At 35.7% G+C, this 16,656-nt stretch overlaps 1 protein-coding gene across 3 annotated transcripts in view; it reads left to right on the forward strand.

Moving 5' to 3' along the window:
* The window catches only part of foxo (forkhead box, sub-group O), a 69,965-nt gene extending 54,342 nt beyond the window's left edge, over positions 1–15,623 (forward strand). The window contains exons 3-9 of one of the 3 annotated variants that reach the window (XM_053747638.2): positions 509–691; positions 1,153–1,253; positions 2,287–2,535; positions 2,896–3,110; positions 3,675–3,862; positions 4,004–4,247; positions 11,375–15,623. In XM_053747638.2, coding sequence (XP_053603613.1) covers positions 509–691; positions 1,153–1,253; positions 2,287–2,535; positions 2,896–3,110; positions 3,675–3,862; positions 4,004–4,180 — 1,113 coding nt within the window. In that variant the 3' untranslated portion in view covers positions 4,181–4,247; positions 11,375–15,623. Of the gene's footprint in view, positions 1–508; positions 692–1,152; positions 1,254–2,286; positions 2,536–2,895; positions 3,111–3,674; positions 3,863–4,003; positions 4,504–11,374 lie in introns of all 3 variants that reach the window. The other 2 variants (XM_053747637.2, XM_053747639.2) reach the window with 2 other exon arrangements.
* Positions 15,624–16,656: the final 1,033 nt, after the last annotated feature.

Below are 16,656 nucleotides of genomic sequence, written 5' to 3' on the forward strand. Positions count from 1 at the left end.
TATTCCACGGAAAAAGTTGAGAGGTTTTATTGTCGGTGAGATGGTATCATAGGACACGTTATTGCAGTAACTTTTAGCGATGGCTCAAATTAAAAATAGTTTTTTTATGTCATTGTGTGGTCAACATAGTCTGTGTTACGGATCGTTACCTGTTTGCGGTTTGCGTTATACGATGCTATTTTTAGATCTGCACCTCAAACCATAAGTCGTATTTTTAACAATGGTATTTTTCTGCATAGTTTTTATGGACGTGCAGAACGAGAAACTGTTATTGTGTTTTATTTTCATATTTTAAAACATACAATGTTGCATTACTTCTGAGCTTATATATTCATTGAATTCATGGCGCTCCAGAAAATGAAAATCCTTGAAATTTAACACTTCAGTTTGTCAGTATTTAGCTACAACTATAAACAAATTCATCAAAACTGATTCTACCAACAGATAAATCACCGTTAATTTTCACACCGTGCTAATAATTGAGCTAATAACCGGTGTTGTTTCACAGAACTCCATCCGGCATAACCTGTCGCTCCACAACCGGTTCATGCGCGTCCAGAACGAGGGCACGGGCAAGTCGTCGTGGTGGATGATCAACCCGGACGCCAAGCCCGGCAAGTCGGTGCGGAGGCGCGCCGCCTCCATGGAGACCTCCAAATTTGAGAAGCGGAGAGGGAGGGTCAAGAAGAAGGTGAGCTAATAGAAAACTAATATATGTTTATGTTTTTTAATCTATATATTATTTGAACTGCACATAATATGTGCCTTTACACACATATGCCATTCAAATTCCTAAAAAAAAAGTATGTTCTTCACGAAATCCTATTTTTTGTCAAAGTCAAAGTTCAGAAATTAGACCTTCATAGACTTTTTAAATTATATGGTGCTAGCGAACAAATTGTCTAAAATGTGCATAAAAAATTGTTGCGTGAGTCTAAAAACAGACAGAGGTGGAGGGCGACTTTATTCTATACTATATAGTGATTTGTCAATAAGCTACAAACAATTGGCTTATTGTGATTTCACAAAGGGTTTTTTTCTAGAGCCTTTGTGTGACAGAATTTTCATAATATTAAGAAGTTATTATTTCATATCTGTTATATTAGTACTATCAAGTTAGAAGAATAACTTCACTGTGTATTTCGTCATCAGGCAGAGGCACTAAGGAATGGAGTAACAGCTGACGCCACTCCGAGTCCCAGCAGTTCAATATCAGAAAGCCTCGACATGTTTCCTGATTCGCCTCTGCACAGGTGATTGCATTCTATATTTAGGACCATTCTATATTTTAGATCTAGACAACCGCCGCTTATCTTAGAAGTTAGATCATTAGAAGTATATTAGTTTAGTCTCCTTAATCCAGATGCAATACGCTCAAAGAAATGTATGGCGGCGAGCCAACATTTTGAACAGAAGCGGATGCACCGGGTAGTGATACTAATTTGACTTTAAATGCACAATAACTTACCTATACTGGCATTGCAATTCGAAGATCTGCCAAAATCTCAATTCCCCGATGTAGTCTGGACAATGCTGCTTTGCAATATTGAAATTTTATGATCACTAGAAACAAAGTGAGCACCGAATCATATGAATGATACATTCATACGAACGCCATAATAAAACTATCGGATATAAAGCTGCGTTGACCAGACTAATAAAATTGAGTTATTGCAACTCTGCTTCTTTATGATAAAAGGTTTTAAATCATTCACGACCATTAGATGATGACTTATATGAATGCTGAATCTCGACATTTCACCAATATTTAACATTTTTATTGCTGGATATGAATATCTATACGCTGAGAACGGGGATTTACGGGTATAACTTTTATTTCGGACAGTTGCCCACGAATGGTATCAAGCAAGCCCATAGCACATTTCTTATACAGCAGTTTTGGCCATTGTCTGTAGCAATAAAGATATTTTTGCGTTGACCATTGAACCCGTAATAGTGTTCGCTTCATTTCGCATATAAATTTATATGTTAGTAGGCCTCTATATAGATATTAGATTTGCATGTGTCCCATTACATTCAATGTCGAAGACTATTTATGGTCATTTATTAAAGGAACTAGCTTTGAATTTAATTTTCGCAAAGGATTATCATTATTTGCCTGTCAATAAGTGACGATGGAATTATGCAACTAGATCACAGCTATAACGATTAAATGAGATCTCTCATTGCCAACATTGAAAAATGGGTCATAATATACCTAATGACTGTGTTGCATAATTCACATCATACTAATTTGTTTCTTGACGCTTGTTCGCTTCTGCGTAGCAACAGTTATCAGCTGTCGCCGGATTTTCGTCAGAGGGCCTCCTCCAACGCATCGTCAGTCGGCCGAATGTCCCCCATCCCGTCGATGCTGGCCCAGGAGACTGACTGGGGGGAGGCCTACACGCCTGCCGGAGACTTCACATCAAATAGCGATTTCTCCCAGATAGACTACGCGCAAGACGAGCAACTAGCAGGAACCCTGGCTGACTCCATGAAACTTCAGGGAGCTACTGATCCATTCCTTAATACGTAAGTCTTATTTGTGCTGTAATGAAACCAGCTTTGTCGACGGTGTCTTGGTTTTATAAATGATAGGATAAGAAGCTTCACCATAGAACTTTTATAGATTTTGAATGCATTGCCCTTTAGAAAATGCTTTGCTTTATATGTGTTATTAGGTAGATTCCATTTCAGTATTTATACCTAGTTATTGGGACAATGAATCAATTGACCGCATCGATACCGAATTGAGGTCTGACTCGATGAAAAAGTGGAGTATAGTGACCAAACATACTTACCACATCATTATATAATTAGACTGGCACAGTCAAGTGTCAAGTTTTGTATCCGTTTGCGAGGTTCTATTTTCTAACAGAGATTTTAATTTAGGTTCGTTCCCACGACGTCATCTTCAACATCCGGCAACAACTACCGTTACCCAACCTATGGGACCTGCCCTCGTCACTTGCACGTCGGATGCGCCTGCGCATCGATATACTCCAGCCCAGCGCATCCAGCGCACCCCACGCATCCCCACCAGCATGCACTGGACCATTTTGTCAGACCACCCGCACCAGCGGATCCAGCTGATATTATGCAAATAGGTAAACAAATTTACAAAAATTTTTTAATTCATGAAGAATAGATGAATGTTCTTTTCCTTATTAAATGTTGTCTCATGCAATTTATAATATTTGCTATCTTAACTTTTCACGAGAGCAGGCCCAAAAATTGAGCATGTTTCACTTATATTAATTTACATTAGTTCTATAACAAGTGTTAGTTGCGTGTATAAAAACGCAACTTTCCTACACTGAAAACTAAAATTACAACACGGACATAACATGATTTCTGACTCATTATTGCATTGATTTCATAAAATATAGAGTTTATGTAATGTCCGTTCGAAGACAATTATGATAATTTAATTTAATATAGGTATGTGAGGTGATTCACAGTCGGTCTGTTATATGGAAAAGCACGAAGATCCATGAGAAAAAGGAAGGAAAATGATAAATTCTTTAGGAAACATTATTTCAGCTTTGTTCAAAAATGTCTCGATTTTATGTTCAGTATCATTTTTGTAATAAATGTGTGTATAAATTTAAATCAATCTTTCAAGAATTCTTTTTATATTCCTCATTTGTGTTTTTTTTTTTTTTCAATAGAAAACAATCAAACTCAAATGGTGACTACGTCGGACGCGGCCTTAATGAACGGTGGCATGATGGTGCAGACGGGGGCTATGGGGCCCACCACTGTCATGGGGCAGATCATGGGGGCCCTCAACACGGGGCTCGTAGAGGACCTCAACATTGAGTCCTTGGAACCAGGTTTCGACTGCAACGTTGACGAGGTAATTAGTCAAAGTCAAGCCATAAATGCCTACAGAAATTAGACCTTCACAGGCATTTTCAGCTCAAAATACCAAAGGTCGTTTTCTTCTTAGTAATATAACTTGTTTATATTTTCTATATATTTCCATTTTTTGGAACAGGTGATAAAACATGAGCTGAGTATGGATGGCACGCTAGACTTCAACTTCACGCAGCAGCACATGGCAGCCGAGGCCGAGAGCCAGTTTGTTGCGCCCGCGCCGCCCGTCCCCACCACACTCTCTGGTGGCGGCGCACCTCGCACCCCCTACTCCGTCGCCCCCTCCTGGGTCCACTGAACCAACCACAATAACATTTGGATTAGTTACCTACTTATCAGTTCCAGGAACTGCCACCTTTCCTAATGTAAATAAACCATTTTTGTTACTTTGGCATTGTAGTCGAGATTTTTGTTCATTTATCATGTTAACTAATGTTAGAATTTTATTTAGTGTTAAGTGGACCGTTACCGATCGTTGTTGAAGTGTCAATTGTGTTAGTGTAGGGCTTTAGTGCTAAGCTAGGTGGAAGCTTGTGATATAGATAGGGTACTGCAATCCGAATAATTAGGTCCCGGAGGGTGCGAGGGTTCCGCATGCTGCGACCAAGGGTTGGAAAAGTGGTATGTTTTTCTTTAATTTTTATATGAGTACTAAAAAAAGGGAGTAAAAAATTTAGGTCTATGCCCAGTTGGGTTGATTTCGGCTGAAAATTATGATACATATTTATTGTTGTTTAAAAACAATGAGGACTCAGTCAACTTCTCTTGATGATTTTGATCAGCAATAATGAATTGATCTATTCCAAAAGAAATGCATTCCTGCATTTATTTTGGAATAGATCAATTTGCAAAATGTTTACAATATAAGTGTAAAGCAAAGATGTAATTATAACATTTAACAAAGTTTAGAACCGATACCGAGACTCGTCGAACTTTAAAGATAAAAATAAACGTTCAAAAACAATAGTAAATCCATCTCTGGTGCAGAAAGCGAAGCAAAAAGACAAAACTTCTTTAAAGCGCTTGAACAAACTGCAAAGTACAGTGAAAGAGTCCGGTCGAAAAATATTAGCGAGCGTTTAACAATACAACAGGCAATAAATCGTATTATATCAGCGATAATCTGCCGAAAGTTCCCGAAGCAGCAAGTTGGACGGTATCGCGAATGCGGGCCACTGACAGACAAAACTACAACTCTATTGTTTTCCGGAAGCTGGAGCGCCCGACCCATTTCACCACTTCCAACTTCATTTTTCAGTGTATTGTGAAATAGCTCTGCTTTGAACGGAATTTATCATAAAGTAAGACAAGAAATGAAAGAGTAACACTGTACAGCTAGTGAAAATTTTCACGTGATGATAATCTCTATCTAAGAACAATGTGGTGCGATGACATCCATTCTTGGAGATATGGCAGGATGCCGCAGCTGAAAGTGATAGGAAGTGGTGGCCGTAGTTATAAATTAGATCAGAAAAAAGAGAGACAGCGAGAAAAAGACAGTTTTATAAAAATGGTAACGAACATCGTGAAAAATATGAATATAGAAAATGGCTTATGCCTCACTTAACTTACGTATTACATTGAGGGATATCACTAACTAAAATCTCCAAATCCCTGGCCTATACAATATCCCGCGAGTCTCATGATGCGAGGGAAAAATTTCTTCCATTCGCCTTTACGACATTAGGTATTACAAAAATAAGTACGTCACTCATGTTTATGTTTCTTTGTACGTGGATTATGAGACGTGATGCCCTCTTTATTTATGTAAGAACCTAAAGAAAGCCTTAGGTGTATCTCATAGAATTCTCTTGCAAATTATATTATCCTATGAATAATTTCGCGCCTTTCCGAGGGAACTTCTACTATTGAGACCAAATAAATAATGGTTCACACTTACGTAAAACCGCAAACGTATATCGAGTGTTGTATGATATTATTTTCCACGTTTAATATTAAAAGTTATTTTTGGATAATACGACGTTTCTGAACTAAATCTTCGCTTTACTACACATTTGGAATTTCGAGCGTGAACATCTGTACATCTATCACTTTTCTAAGTTTCAATGCCAATTCCGATTGAATCAAGAATTCCGTGTTAATTGCTTGGCATTACAATTTTTACGGAACCTGCTAAACTTATAATAGTTCGATGAATAAATAAATTATAATTAGACTTCGATAGAGTGATCGCCGAGCGTTCATGATTCAATTTCACCAATGAATGATCCTATTTGTGCGCTAATGAGGGACCGATCCAGTAATTAATCATATCATTTTAGCGTAAACGGTGCCCGTTTTCGAATAAAGGAATACCACGAAAAAACCTCGAACAACGCTAGATTAAACCCGCTGCGGTAATGACTTGTTTTTTAGGGTTACAAAAGAACGTCTTGAGCAGACGGTGGGTGACGGAAAATCTTGTTAATTTTTTAAACTTGAGACACAATTTAGCGCACACCATGAGTCAGCTAGTGATTTTAGAAAGCTAATCTTTCGTAAAAAAAATCCGTATCCTGGAGCGATTTTTTTATTAAATTGAAAGGAAATTAGTACACTTCATTAATTTCATATTCCAATTCTTAGGCGGAAAGAATTTGCGTCGGTCCCGTCGGTCAACACTCAAAGATTTTATTAACAAGCTCATTTTAATAAAGAGTCCCGAAGGCGCGACGTCGTTTAAATTTCTGGGCTCATCCCGTATTCTGGGCGTCTAACGCCGTAATTAGGTGGGGCCCACCTTTACACACGATTTCTCGGCACTTGTTAAAAGTTTTCAATTGCGTTACGAGGGGAAGTCCTTACGCGGAATTTATTCATTATATTCCCCTCTACTTAATAAAAGCTTCTTTGCTCGTTTTTATTTCCCTCCCGTCGTAACCTATAGGTAAGTACTTTAAATATTTGCCGCATGGCTTCTGATGAGTGATGAATTAAACATAGATATTTGAATTTTTATTGCAATATTAAAAGAAAGTATATAAAACTTAAGTTTTTCTTCATAGATTGACAGCCGTGGCTGCATTGGTGATTTGAATTATGAGGGGTTTGTTTTTATATTGATAACAACAGAAATCTATTAAGCAAGCTGCTTTATATAAGTGAACTATTTTTAAATATTTAGAGTCCAGTCCACTGTTTTCCCAAATTAAACTCTGCCGCGTAGTTATGAAAACATAACTTCGTGATGTCTTATAGTAATAAACGCTTCAGCGCATGATGTGCTTTTTAAATTCATTTAAATCCAATATAGTAGTGCTGTAAAGCCGTCAATTTCTTCAGAAAAATACGTGACTGTTCTCTTTTAGGGTTCCGTCGCAAGTTACAGGGACCTAACTTAAACAGCGGCAATTAGCATGATGTTTTGGGTTCCCGATCCTACACAAACTATTATATCGGGAACTCTAACCAATGTTACTATGTATGTAATATTTTGAGTTATCCAACTAATAATACTTTGAGTTGGATAACTCAAAGTATTGCATACTAACATTGGTCGCCATTACATTATTTCAACTTATATTCAAATTACTCGTCTAAACGAGTCTATTTACATATTACATTTAAGAAATATATAAAATTCCGCTTATATATAAAGTTAATATATTCTATTTTAAAAATTCTCCGTCCGTACGGCAGTAGAAAATCTTCGAAGGTCGGATCCAGGAGTAATTTTGTTGAGCGCCGTTTTAGCATTCTTCGTCGCGGCCTCCAACAAATTGGATTACGTGTTAACTGTCGCTCGCCCCAACGATTTTATGATTTTATTGCGGGACCCCAATGTGCGAGCAGATTAGGGATATCGAGGCTTTAGGGTTTGAAAGTACTGATTATGAATGATGAGGTTTGAGGCGGGACACGACGCGGCCGATGCATGACGGAAATAAGTTGTATATTCTCTAATAGGCTGTAAAACATCAATATGTCTTATATTGATTTGTCGTTTAGTAGCAGAGTTTCGACAGTCTATATTTTCAAGACGATCTGGTAATCGTTGTATTTCAGTCTTGGTCAGAGCTGTTCATAAGCTTCTGTTAATGGCAACAATTGTTGCAACTTATAATAAAAATAACTGTTGGGGCAAATGTAATGTGGATAGGGAATATAGAGAAGGTCGAAATAAAGGCGAGAAACATGATGATTTTGACGAATCGACCACTATAATAGCTGTTCCTGAATCAAACAGCATGCTTAAAAATAATACAAGCCAAGCAAAGTGAGGTAATGACGAGTATCTCGTCATGGTATATCAGAGGATGACGGGGATCATTTCGAAATTGTAGAATCACAATGAATCCGAATGGGCTAAAAAAATGCCTAGTGGAACGGTTTAAAGGATCAGAGGGGAATATTCTTATTTCTTTTAGCTGAAAAGTTGTGAAGTAAGTTGTGAAAGTTTGAAGCACGTGTCGGCTGGGCGTAGGGCGTGCCGGCCCGCCCCTCTGCAACAGGTGCCTCGTCCCCCGCACCCCTCACAGCCGGGACACCCGCCAACGTGGCGGCTGCCTGGCTATAAACTTCTATGCTTTACCACCATAGACGAGCATGGGATGATAACGTATCCAAAGATAAAAAGACATTTCTTTCCGTATTCTGAGAATTCGGATTAAAGAAGTCCTTTTCATATTTTTGGTATGTTTTTGTATAGAAGCTACAGTAACTAAATGTTGTTAGCTAATAAAACTGATACACAACTTTCAATTAAAATCTTCAACAATAGTGTCCTATCCGATGGGAAATGGTAACCGCGGCCTATGGACGCCTGCAATACCAGACCAGGCAATTCATACGCGTGTTGCTGTCCCTGAATGAATATATTCTTACCAATCAGTAGAATAAGATATTGACAAAACATAAAATATAGAAACCTTTCCCAGGTTTTCTCTGTCTTCTTATGCGAGACACTATGGGCGGTTACAGAAAAACCGTAGCGAATAACGATGAAAAACAATAAAAATAAAACAAAGCTTAATAAGTAGGACAGTTCTTTCTGGCAAAATTAGAACTGGAAAGCCCCACTGTGCGCGATATTGTAGATATATTCTGAATTTACTACACAATTTAGAAATTCTCACTACAAAACTTGAGAAAGTAATGAAAGTAAAAAAAAAAACAAATCAAATATATCGCGAGCCCGAACAGGCGTACAAAACCAACCAAACTAAAAAATAACGTTTGATTACCATACCAGTGTAAAGTCCTCGAAAAACCGAAACTTTCCCGACTTTTTCCAGTGACAAGACAGTGTGATAATAAATCGAGTTTCGGATGTCACGGGTAATAAAGCATGCTCGGTGGTTATCGAGAGATTCCGGGAGGCAGAGATGGCGTAAATTTATTCATACTAGGGGACGACCGACCTCTTCGGCCGTTATTTAGGGCACACTTCCTTTATAGCTGCGATCACTGAGATTTGTAACGCGTCGAGATGCGAACGTTTAAATGTCGCGACGTGCCTATTAATTTGGTTTATATGCGTACTTTAGTTGGCCAAAGTGATTTAAGTCCATAGATTTAGGGTTACGTATTCGAGATAACATTCTAGTAGGAGGTACGATCTAGTAAAACTTCTACATCACTCAACGTAATTGAGAAACTAGCTCCTGCCTATTTTAAAATTCTAATGTCATGTCGGAATAAGTAAATCACCTACTGGATTTTTTTCAACAATGCAAACTATTTTAAAACATAAATTTGAATAAGTTTAAAAGTATAAATAGTTGCTCGAGATTCCCACGTATCTGGGCATTTTGTTACATGAGAATTAAAACTAGTATTTAATAATTACTCATGACCAATCTATATTTGTGCTCAATGTACTTTCCTCTGTGATTCAGGAAGTTACAAGAATCAAAGAATATCAATTTATTTTATCGAGAATAAGGGAAAATTCCCATAACGCAAACATACATTTTCCCTAGAACAATATGTGAATGTTTCACCTTCATCTTAATGTTACAACCCTGTAACCTAAAGTAAGTCGCCAAGTTCAATCCTTTGTCTGCCATAGATTTGTTTTTGTCTAGTGCCTTACTTTTATTAGGTTGTAATAAAAATAACTTGATATTTCAGTTTTATTAGAACAACTAGGCACACAGGCATGTACTTATTGTAAAATTAACTTGAAACATGTCGCTATTTTAATTTTCGAGTTTTCAAGTTTGGTGTTTTTTAATATAGAATTTGCGCAGTTAAGTTCTTTAGAATTTGAAGCCATTCCAAAAATTTCAAAAGATTATATGAACCTTTTACAGAATTGAACTGAATAACTGTAACTTTACTACAGTCTGAATACAGAATTTATTTCCCCTCTTAACATTGTTTTATACCGGTCTTATTTCGGGATAAGTATGCCAATTATCTACATCACATATTAAGAGAGCACTTTATTCTGAGCAATGAGTCACGAGAGAAAGTCCGTTACATCGCTGAATATGCGACAGATTTATCGTGGTTTGCTAGAGACGTAGCGTGGCATATCATTTCGATATCGATAGATGTCTCCTAAATTCCATATACTTCATATAAATTTGTGTCTATCCCGATAGACACAATAGTACAATGTGTACAATATTAGTTAATAGAGCTGAAAGTCAATAAAGAGAAGGATATTTGAAACGTCTATTCAATGTTTAAGGCTCCTGAAAAGTTTGGCACATTAAAAGGTCTCCCATAATCAATCTATATTGAGATTCTACTTAAAAAGTACAAATGATTCTTGTTGAGATTATTCATAACAAACAAATGCGCATGGTGGTTCTTGTTACTTTTTTCATCGCATTGATTATAATTTATGTGAATATTAGATATTTGCATCGAATGAGATAGGATGTCGATAAAAAATAGTATCGAATCACTAGCGGGTCGTCACCTGCGAGGCGCGGTGCGCGGGGGGCCGCAGTCTTGGCGTCAGTTTGGCGGGCAGGTTACGATTTACACTCCACCAACTCAGCAGAAACTCTGCCCGAACGAGAAATGCTGATAATCCACATCCACAGACGCTGCGTGAGAATTACATCGAGATTACTATGGTATTGCTCTCGTATGACGGTTTTATTAGTACCTAATGCTACTGTATAATTAGATTCCAAATGGAATATTTTATACACTTCTGTATATATTTACTGCGTCTTCAATATGTTTCTTATAAATATTATGATTTGATTTGATACCATCTAAAGATAAATTTCCTGATGAGACATTTTTCTCGCTTACGAGTAGAATTTTACTATTACAAGTTTATTCTAAACTATCCAAGCAAAACTTTATTTGGGTATTGCTATAAAACGTACCTACCAATAAAATTCAAATAGGTACCTATGTATTTGTGTAACATTTTTCTGGCTGAATCAACTTCGTCTACTTCGTCTAGCTATTTTTACGCTCTAGTAAATATTACACGAGTTGCTCATCTTTTAAAATATTTGAACAACCAACGAAAAGTGCGTGTGTTTACCTTATCATTAAGTATTTGGAATTATATTTGTTACAGGTCTATCGGACACTGCAGGTTTCAATGAGGTTCGAAGTAGAGTTGGAGTAATCACTGTCCTCAAATTAGAAACCAGCGCTTAATAATATGCGGACAACATTTGAGAGCTCGACTACTGTCAGTGGTCCAGCTCTCCTGGCAAACACGAGGTTGTGAGTGCATTCTAAAAAATCCAAGCAACGAGCATCACAATAATGTACCAAACGAGAAGACCAGTTAAAATCGAGACTGATACTAGTGTTCTAACAATTGTTGTTGTTGGCAAGTAAATTGACGGTCAGAAGTGCGTGATTTGAATTTTAAGTGATATTTTGGACGTTGAAATTTTAGGCTAAGAAAACCTCGCTGTGTACCTACCTATGTAGTGCGGCGCTGTAACAATACTGTAATTTGCATATTAACGCTGTCCCCTCTATACCTGACGAATATGGACTAGTACCTATGAATTATCTCAGTGATACCTACCTGGACTTGTATCAGACTGATTTCATATATACGCAGTACAAGTAACGACAAAAGTAACTACTACAATTATTTTCTGAATATAAATGTTGTATTGAGAGTCACAGCTACTTTTGCCGACGATTGTTCAAAGTTAGTCGAAAACCATTGGGGTAACAATATTGTCATTTCTCTACTCTAGTTTATATCTACAAATGCCATACAATTAGCAGTTTTGAACATTTACGTAAATCCAAATAAAATGATAGTGGGCCAATACTATTATTAATATCTGGAATATGAAAAAGTGTATTTTAAAGAAATATTTGAGCATTTTATGCTGGTTTATGGTATTTTCAAAGAATGTATTTATTGAAAATAAATATGTGAAAATTTTGGTCATAATATTCTCTAAACAACACCAATTAATATAAAATCCTACATTGTCATTACGCCATAGAGTAAGTTTATTTATCTACTGTTATTACCACAGAAGCCATTTTAAAACCAAAAACATTTTTCATACTTGGATACGAATATGAAGATTGCTCAAACATTTCCGGTCTTATAAAGAAAATTAACTAAAAGCTCTGATGAAATGTGCCTGTTTATATTTTTACAATAAATATAGATGGTTATGATCATTGTTCAAAGAATTAATGTAATGAACCATAACGAGTAACATTTTACGGCTTATAAGCGTACGCACAAACAAAATCCATTATAGTCAGATCTCTAGTCCCAGATATTAATTTTTTATAAGCTACTTTTGCCTAATAAGTACAGATTTTACTCATAGTTAAGCAGTTTCGAGGGCTAGCCCATATAATGTAGCAAAAATTTATTCTGTGAATTACCTCAGTGGACTGTTTGTGATAGAGTTAGCCAATAAGTGTTCAATTTAGTACGTGTATCAAATAAGTCAATTCTTATACTTTTTGGCGTCCATTGTATGTATTTATGTTTTACTGACGCTTTCTAATGACTTTGCAAAGTTTTTATAATTTTTTATTTTACATCAGTAGTTCTTGTTTCACTGCTTGTATACTTTGCGGCGTATATTTGCAGCTGATAGTGGTGCTATAGATACTATTTTAATAGCGCATACGACTTTTATTTCAAACGTGTTTATTACATAAAAATGAAATCAACGTACAAAATTCCAAATAAAATATAAGTTCTACATTTATATACGATGTATTTTTCTAATAGTATTTCAATCAAATATTAAAATATTCATGCAATTGTTGTTCTAATAAGTATTTCTATATGAAATGGATTGTCAATTTTCAATTTAACCGACTATATGTGTTGATTTGATAGAAATCCTATTAGAAAAATAAACATAACACGTACCTAGATTGTAATATATTTATGTGTAAGCTGTGGACATAGGACGCGAGGGATGATCACACAATTTATTTTTATTTAGATAGTTAATGAATAGGTAGTTTTATTTTACGAGAGTTGACTTAAAGTCATTGTTTTAGTCCTTGGGATGTTGGACATCAACCCTATACTAGGTGATGGGAGTATGATAGTAACCATTTGCCAAATATACATACGTAAAATTCAATAACTGTCCGAGTAAAACGAAATTAAAATGATAGTTGTATTATATGAGTGTTATAGATTAATTACTCAATGTAGTAATGGAGGTATCTCAATGTAGTTAAGTTAGATATAGTGTGCATCTGGTTGTTGAATTATTGAGATACAACGCAACGAGACGCCAGTGTCAGTTAATCCATGTGGTCAATTAAATATGGACCGAATTTTCTTTCGAAGGCCTAGCATTAATGAGAAGATGAAATCGACGTAGATTGTAATGTGCTTTTAGTCCTGATTATGCTTGCTTTAGAATCAAGTAGTCGTAGCATTGATCTTTAGGTACCAACACTGTACTTCTAATCTCTAAAAATAAATTATACCTACTTATAATCGTTGATGTTAGTTGAATTTTATGTGCAACTTTTTTTTATTAATTTGATTAAAATACTTTAATGAAAAATCAGTGGGTTAGGACAATATTTCATATCTTATTGTTTTCCGTAAAACGCTCAAGATCGTCTTAATTATACTATATATTTTTCGAATTTGATTTTCGTTGAGGCATAAACTGTGACTAGAGGCACAAGTGTGAGTTGCTAAGAATTATATAAAATAATGAAATGAATTATGTATCTATAGTGTGAAGTGCAAGAGAAACAACTAGGATAAGAAGAAAACCTAGGAAAGCGAACCCAGAGTTCCGATACTTTATGGCTGAGAACAAATGTGGGAAACCCACAGATGAAAGCGAAAAAGGAATTATAATATTAAACACTCAAGAAAATGGTGCCCCATAAAATGTATCGAAGTAAATATACAGAAACTGAAACCACAGAGGTGGTACTTACTAAGTATGTCAATCCATAATAACCTATTTTTTGTTTTTATCCTGAATACCATGCTGCTTTGCACGATGTGTATTTTCCCAACGTTTATGAAGAAGCCATTGATTTATATTTTCTAGGCACACAAATTATTTACACATTATTTACAAGACGTTATCTGAAATGCTAGTTCTGAAAAAAAAATAATTGGGTTCTTTTTTATGAATTCTAATCTTATCATCAGTTTTTCACGGGAAACTATCAGGCATTTAATGTTGTCAGATTTTATTGATGGAATAAAAACATTTGCTGCAAAATATCCATCCATGTTCAATTTTACGAAGATACATTTTTTGCGGCGTTAGCAAGAGATTTTGCGAGAACTTAATCGTATCGACAACGTCAAAATTTATATGGAAATTTATCAGCACCTCTATCGTCCGTAGAGGGAGCTATAGATTTTCCATAAACGTTGAGGTTGTCGATACGATTACGTTTTCGCAAAATCTCATGCGAACCCCACTTTTGGCATAGCATATTTCAGATATTAGGTATATTGGGAATTATTTGACGAAGCATGTTGCGGATACTATTCAGTTAGATTTTTTATCGAAGCCTACTTGCAGTTGGTCGCTACGTCGACCTTTACTGCTTAACCGGAGGAAATATGGCGAAAATATATAACTTATTTGTTATCTTTTTCCTTCTGGAAATAATTATAAAAATAGTAAGTTTCGAAAAATAAAATATGCTATATGAATACACATGAAACCTTATTTTTTAAATTGCTGCCTACTAGAAATATAAATTACAGCTATATGAGATTTTATTGGTATCTTGTATGGCGAATACATTTGTGGTACAATAACATACGTAAATAGACAAAGTTCTTAGTGGCTTTTTGTGAACTTTTTATACAATTTAATAAGTATATTAGTGAAATATTAACGCGTTTTCACATACTTACTGCCTGTCGGTCAATTAATTCACTATGTTCAACAGATCAAACTATTTGGTTCAAAAGCACCGCCCTATATTATTGTATCAATATAATTCCCATACAGGTTTGTATGTTCATGGGATTTGTGTCTAGTTTGTAATAGATAAATATATTTTAATATTAGTCCATGGTTATCGCATTAGTAATCATGTATTTATGGGAGTGGTCGCGCGATGCGCAACCCGCGGCGAAAAATACGTCGATGTAAATTATTTTGTACAATGTTAAATTTTTTCTATGTTTGCATTATTGTGTTTATATACAATGAATTTGTTGATTTTTTCAGTTGCTTACTATTATATGATGAAATGTGAAAACCTAGTTAAATTAGGAGGAATTATGTGTTTCAATGTAAATATATAGACAAAACATGTATGTAGGAGTACATAAATATTATTTTATGTATTAAATTTGATATTGTTTTCAAAATTAATTTGGGTGTTTTATTTGACATTCCTACGAATGATGCACCTTCATCGTGAACACATAGATAAATTATAAGTTAAAACTACCTATTATGAGTATTAGGTATACGTTTTTTACAAAAATTAAATTTTTCACACAAGCTTTTATTGTTGTCAGAGAGATCTTATCGCATTCAATGTGTGACAAAAAAATCACGTTCGTGCTGTAAACCGTTGAGGAGTTCCCCCATCTGGAGCCGTTCCCGGGTGCACCGTCAGGTCGTTCTTACATATCATAAATGCATTGTCATCCAAGCTATACGTGTGTACAAAATTTCAGCTCAATCAGGTTATCTATCGGTAATGTCTGCTTCAAAATTGAGCTGCAAGATTCCACCTGAGACAGGTACCTAGTTAGTTACATTGCAAGTTGTACAAAATTGAAAAAAATACCTAATAAGTTCATAGCAACATTTCCAATCACTATCTATCAAAGCATACAGATACCACACATTTAACCATGGTTGACTTGTATTTATATTTTATTTTTAACTAGCGGCCCGTCCCGGCTTCGCTCGGGATAAACCATAACAAATTATACACCTAAACCTTCTTTAATCACTGTATCTATTAAAAAACCCGCATCAAAATCAGTTGCGTAATTTTAAGGATCTAAGCATACTTACATAGGGACAGTCAGCTGGAAACAACTGTTATACCTACTAAAAAAGTAGGTTAGGTACCTGTGATAATGGAACAATAATTCAACGTTTGTATGTGGGTTCCCTAAAATAGAACCTGTATTAGGTCGACACTAAGAAGAATAAGTATCATAAAAAAGAGCAGTCTTCAAAATTTTAAGGTTTATTTATAACATGGATCTCGGGCCTCGGGTGTCACAGCGAGAATGAAAAACAAAAACACGCAAGAATGAGAAAGCATTCGCAACTATAGGCTAAAGGCCCATGCACACCAAAAGCGTACACTACAATAACACCTAAATTCATTAATCAATATTTACAACTAGCTAATGCCCGTGGTTGCGCCCGCGCGAGTTTCCCA

This window comes from Plodia interpunctella, chromosome 7, assembly GCF_027563975.2.
Source record: "Plodia interpunctella isolate USDA-ARS_2022_Savannah chromosome 7, ilPloInte3.2, whole genome shotgun sequence".
Classification (NCBI taxonomy): Eukaryota; Metazoa; Arthropoda; class Insecta; order Lepidoptera; family Pyralidae; genus Plodia; species Plodia interpunctella.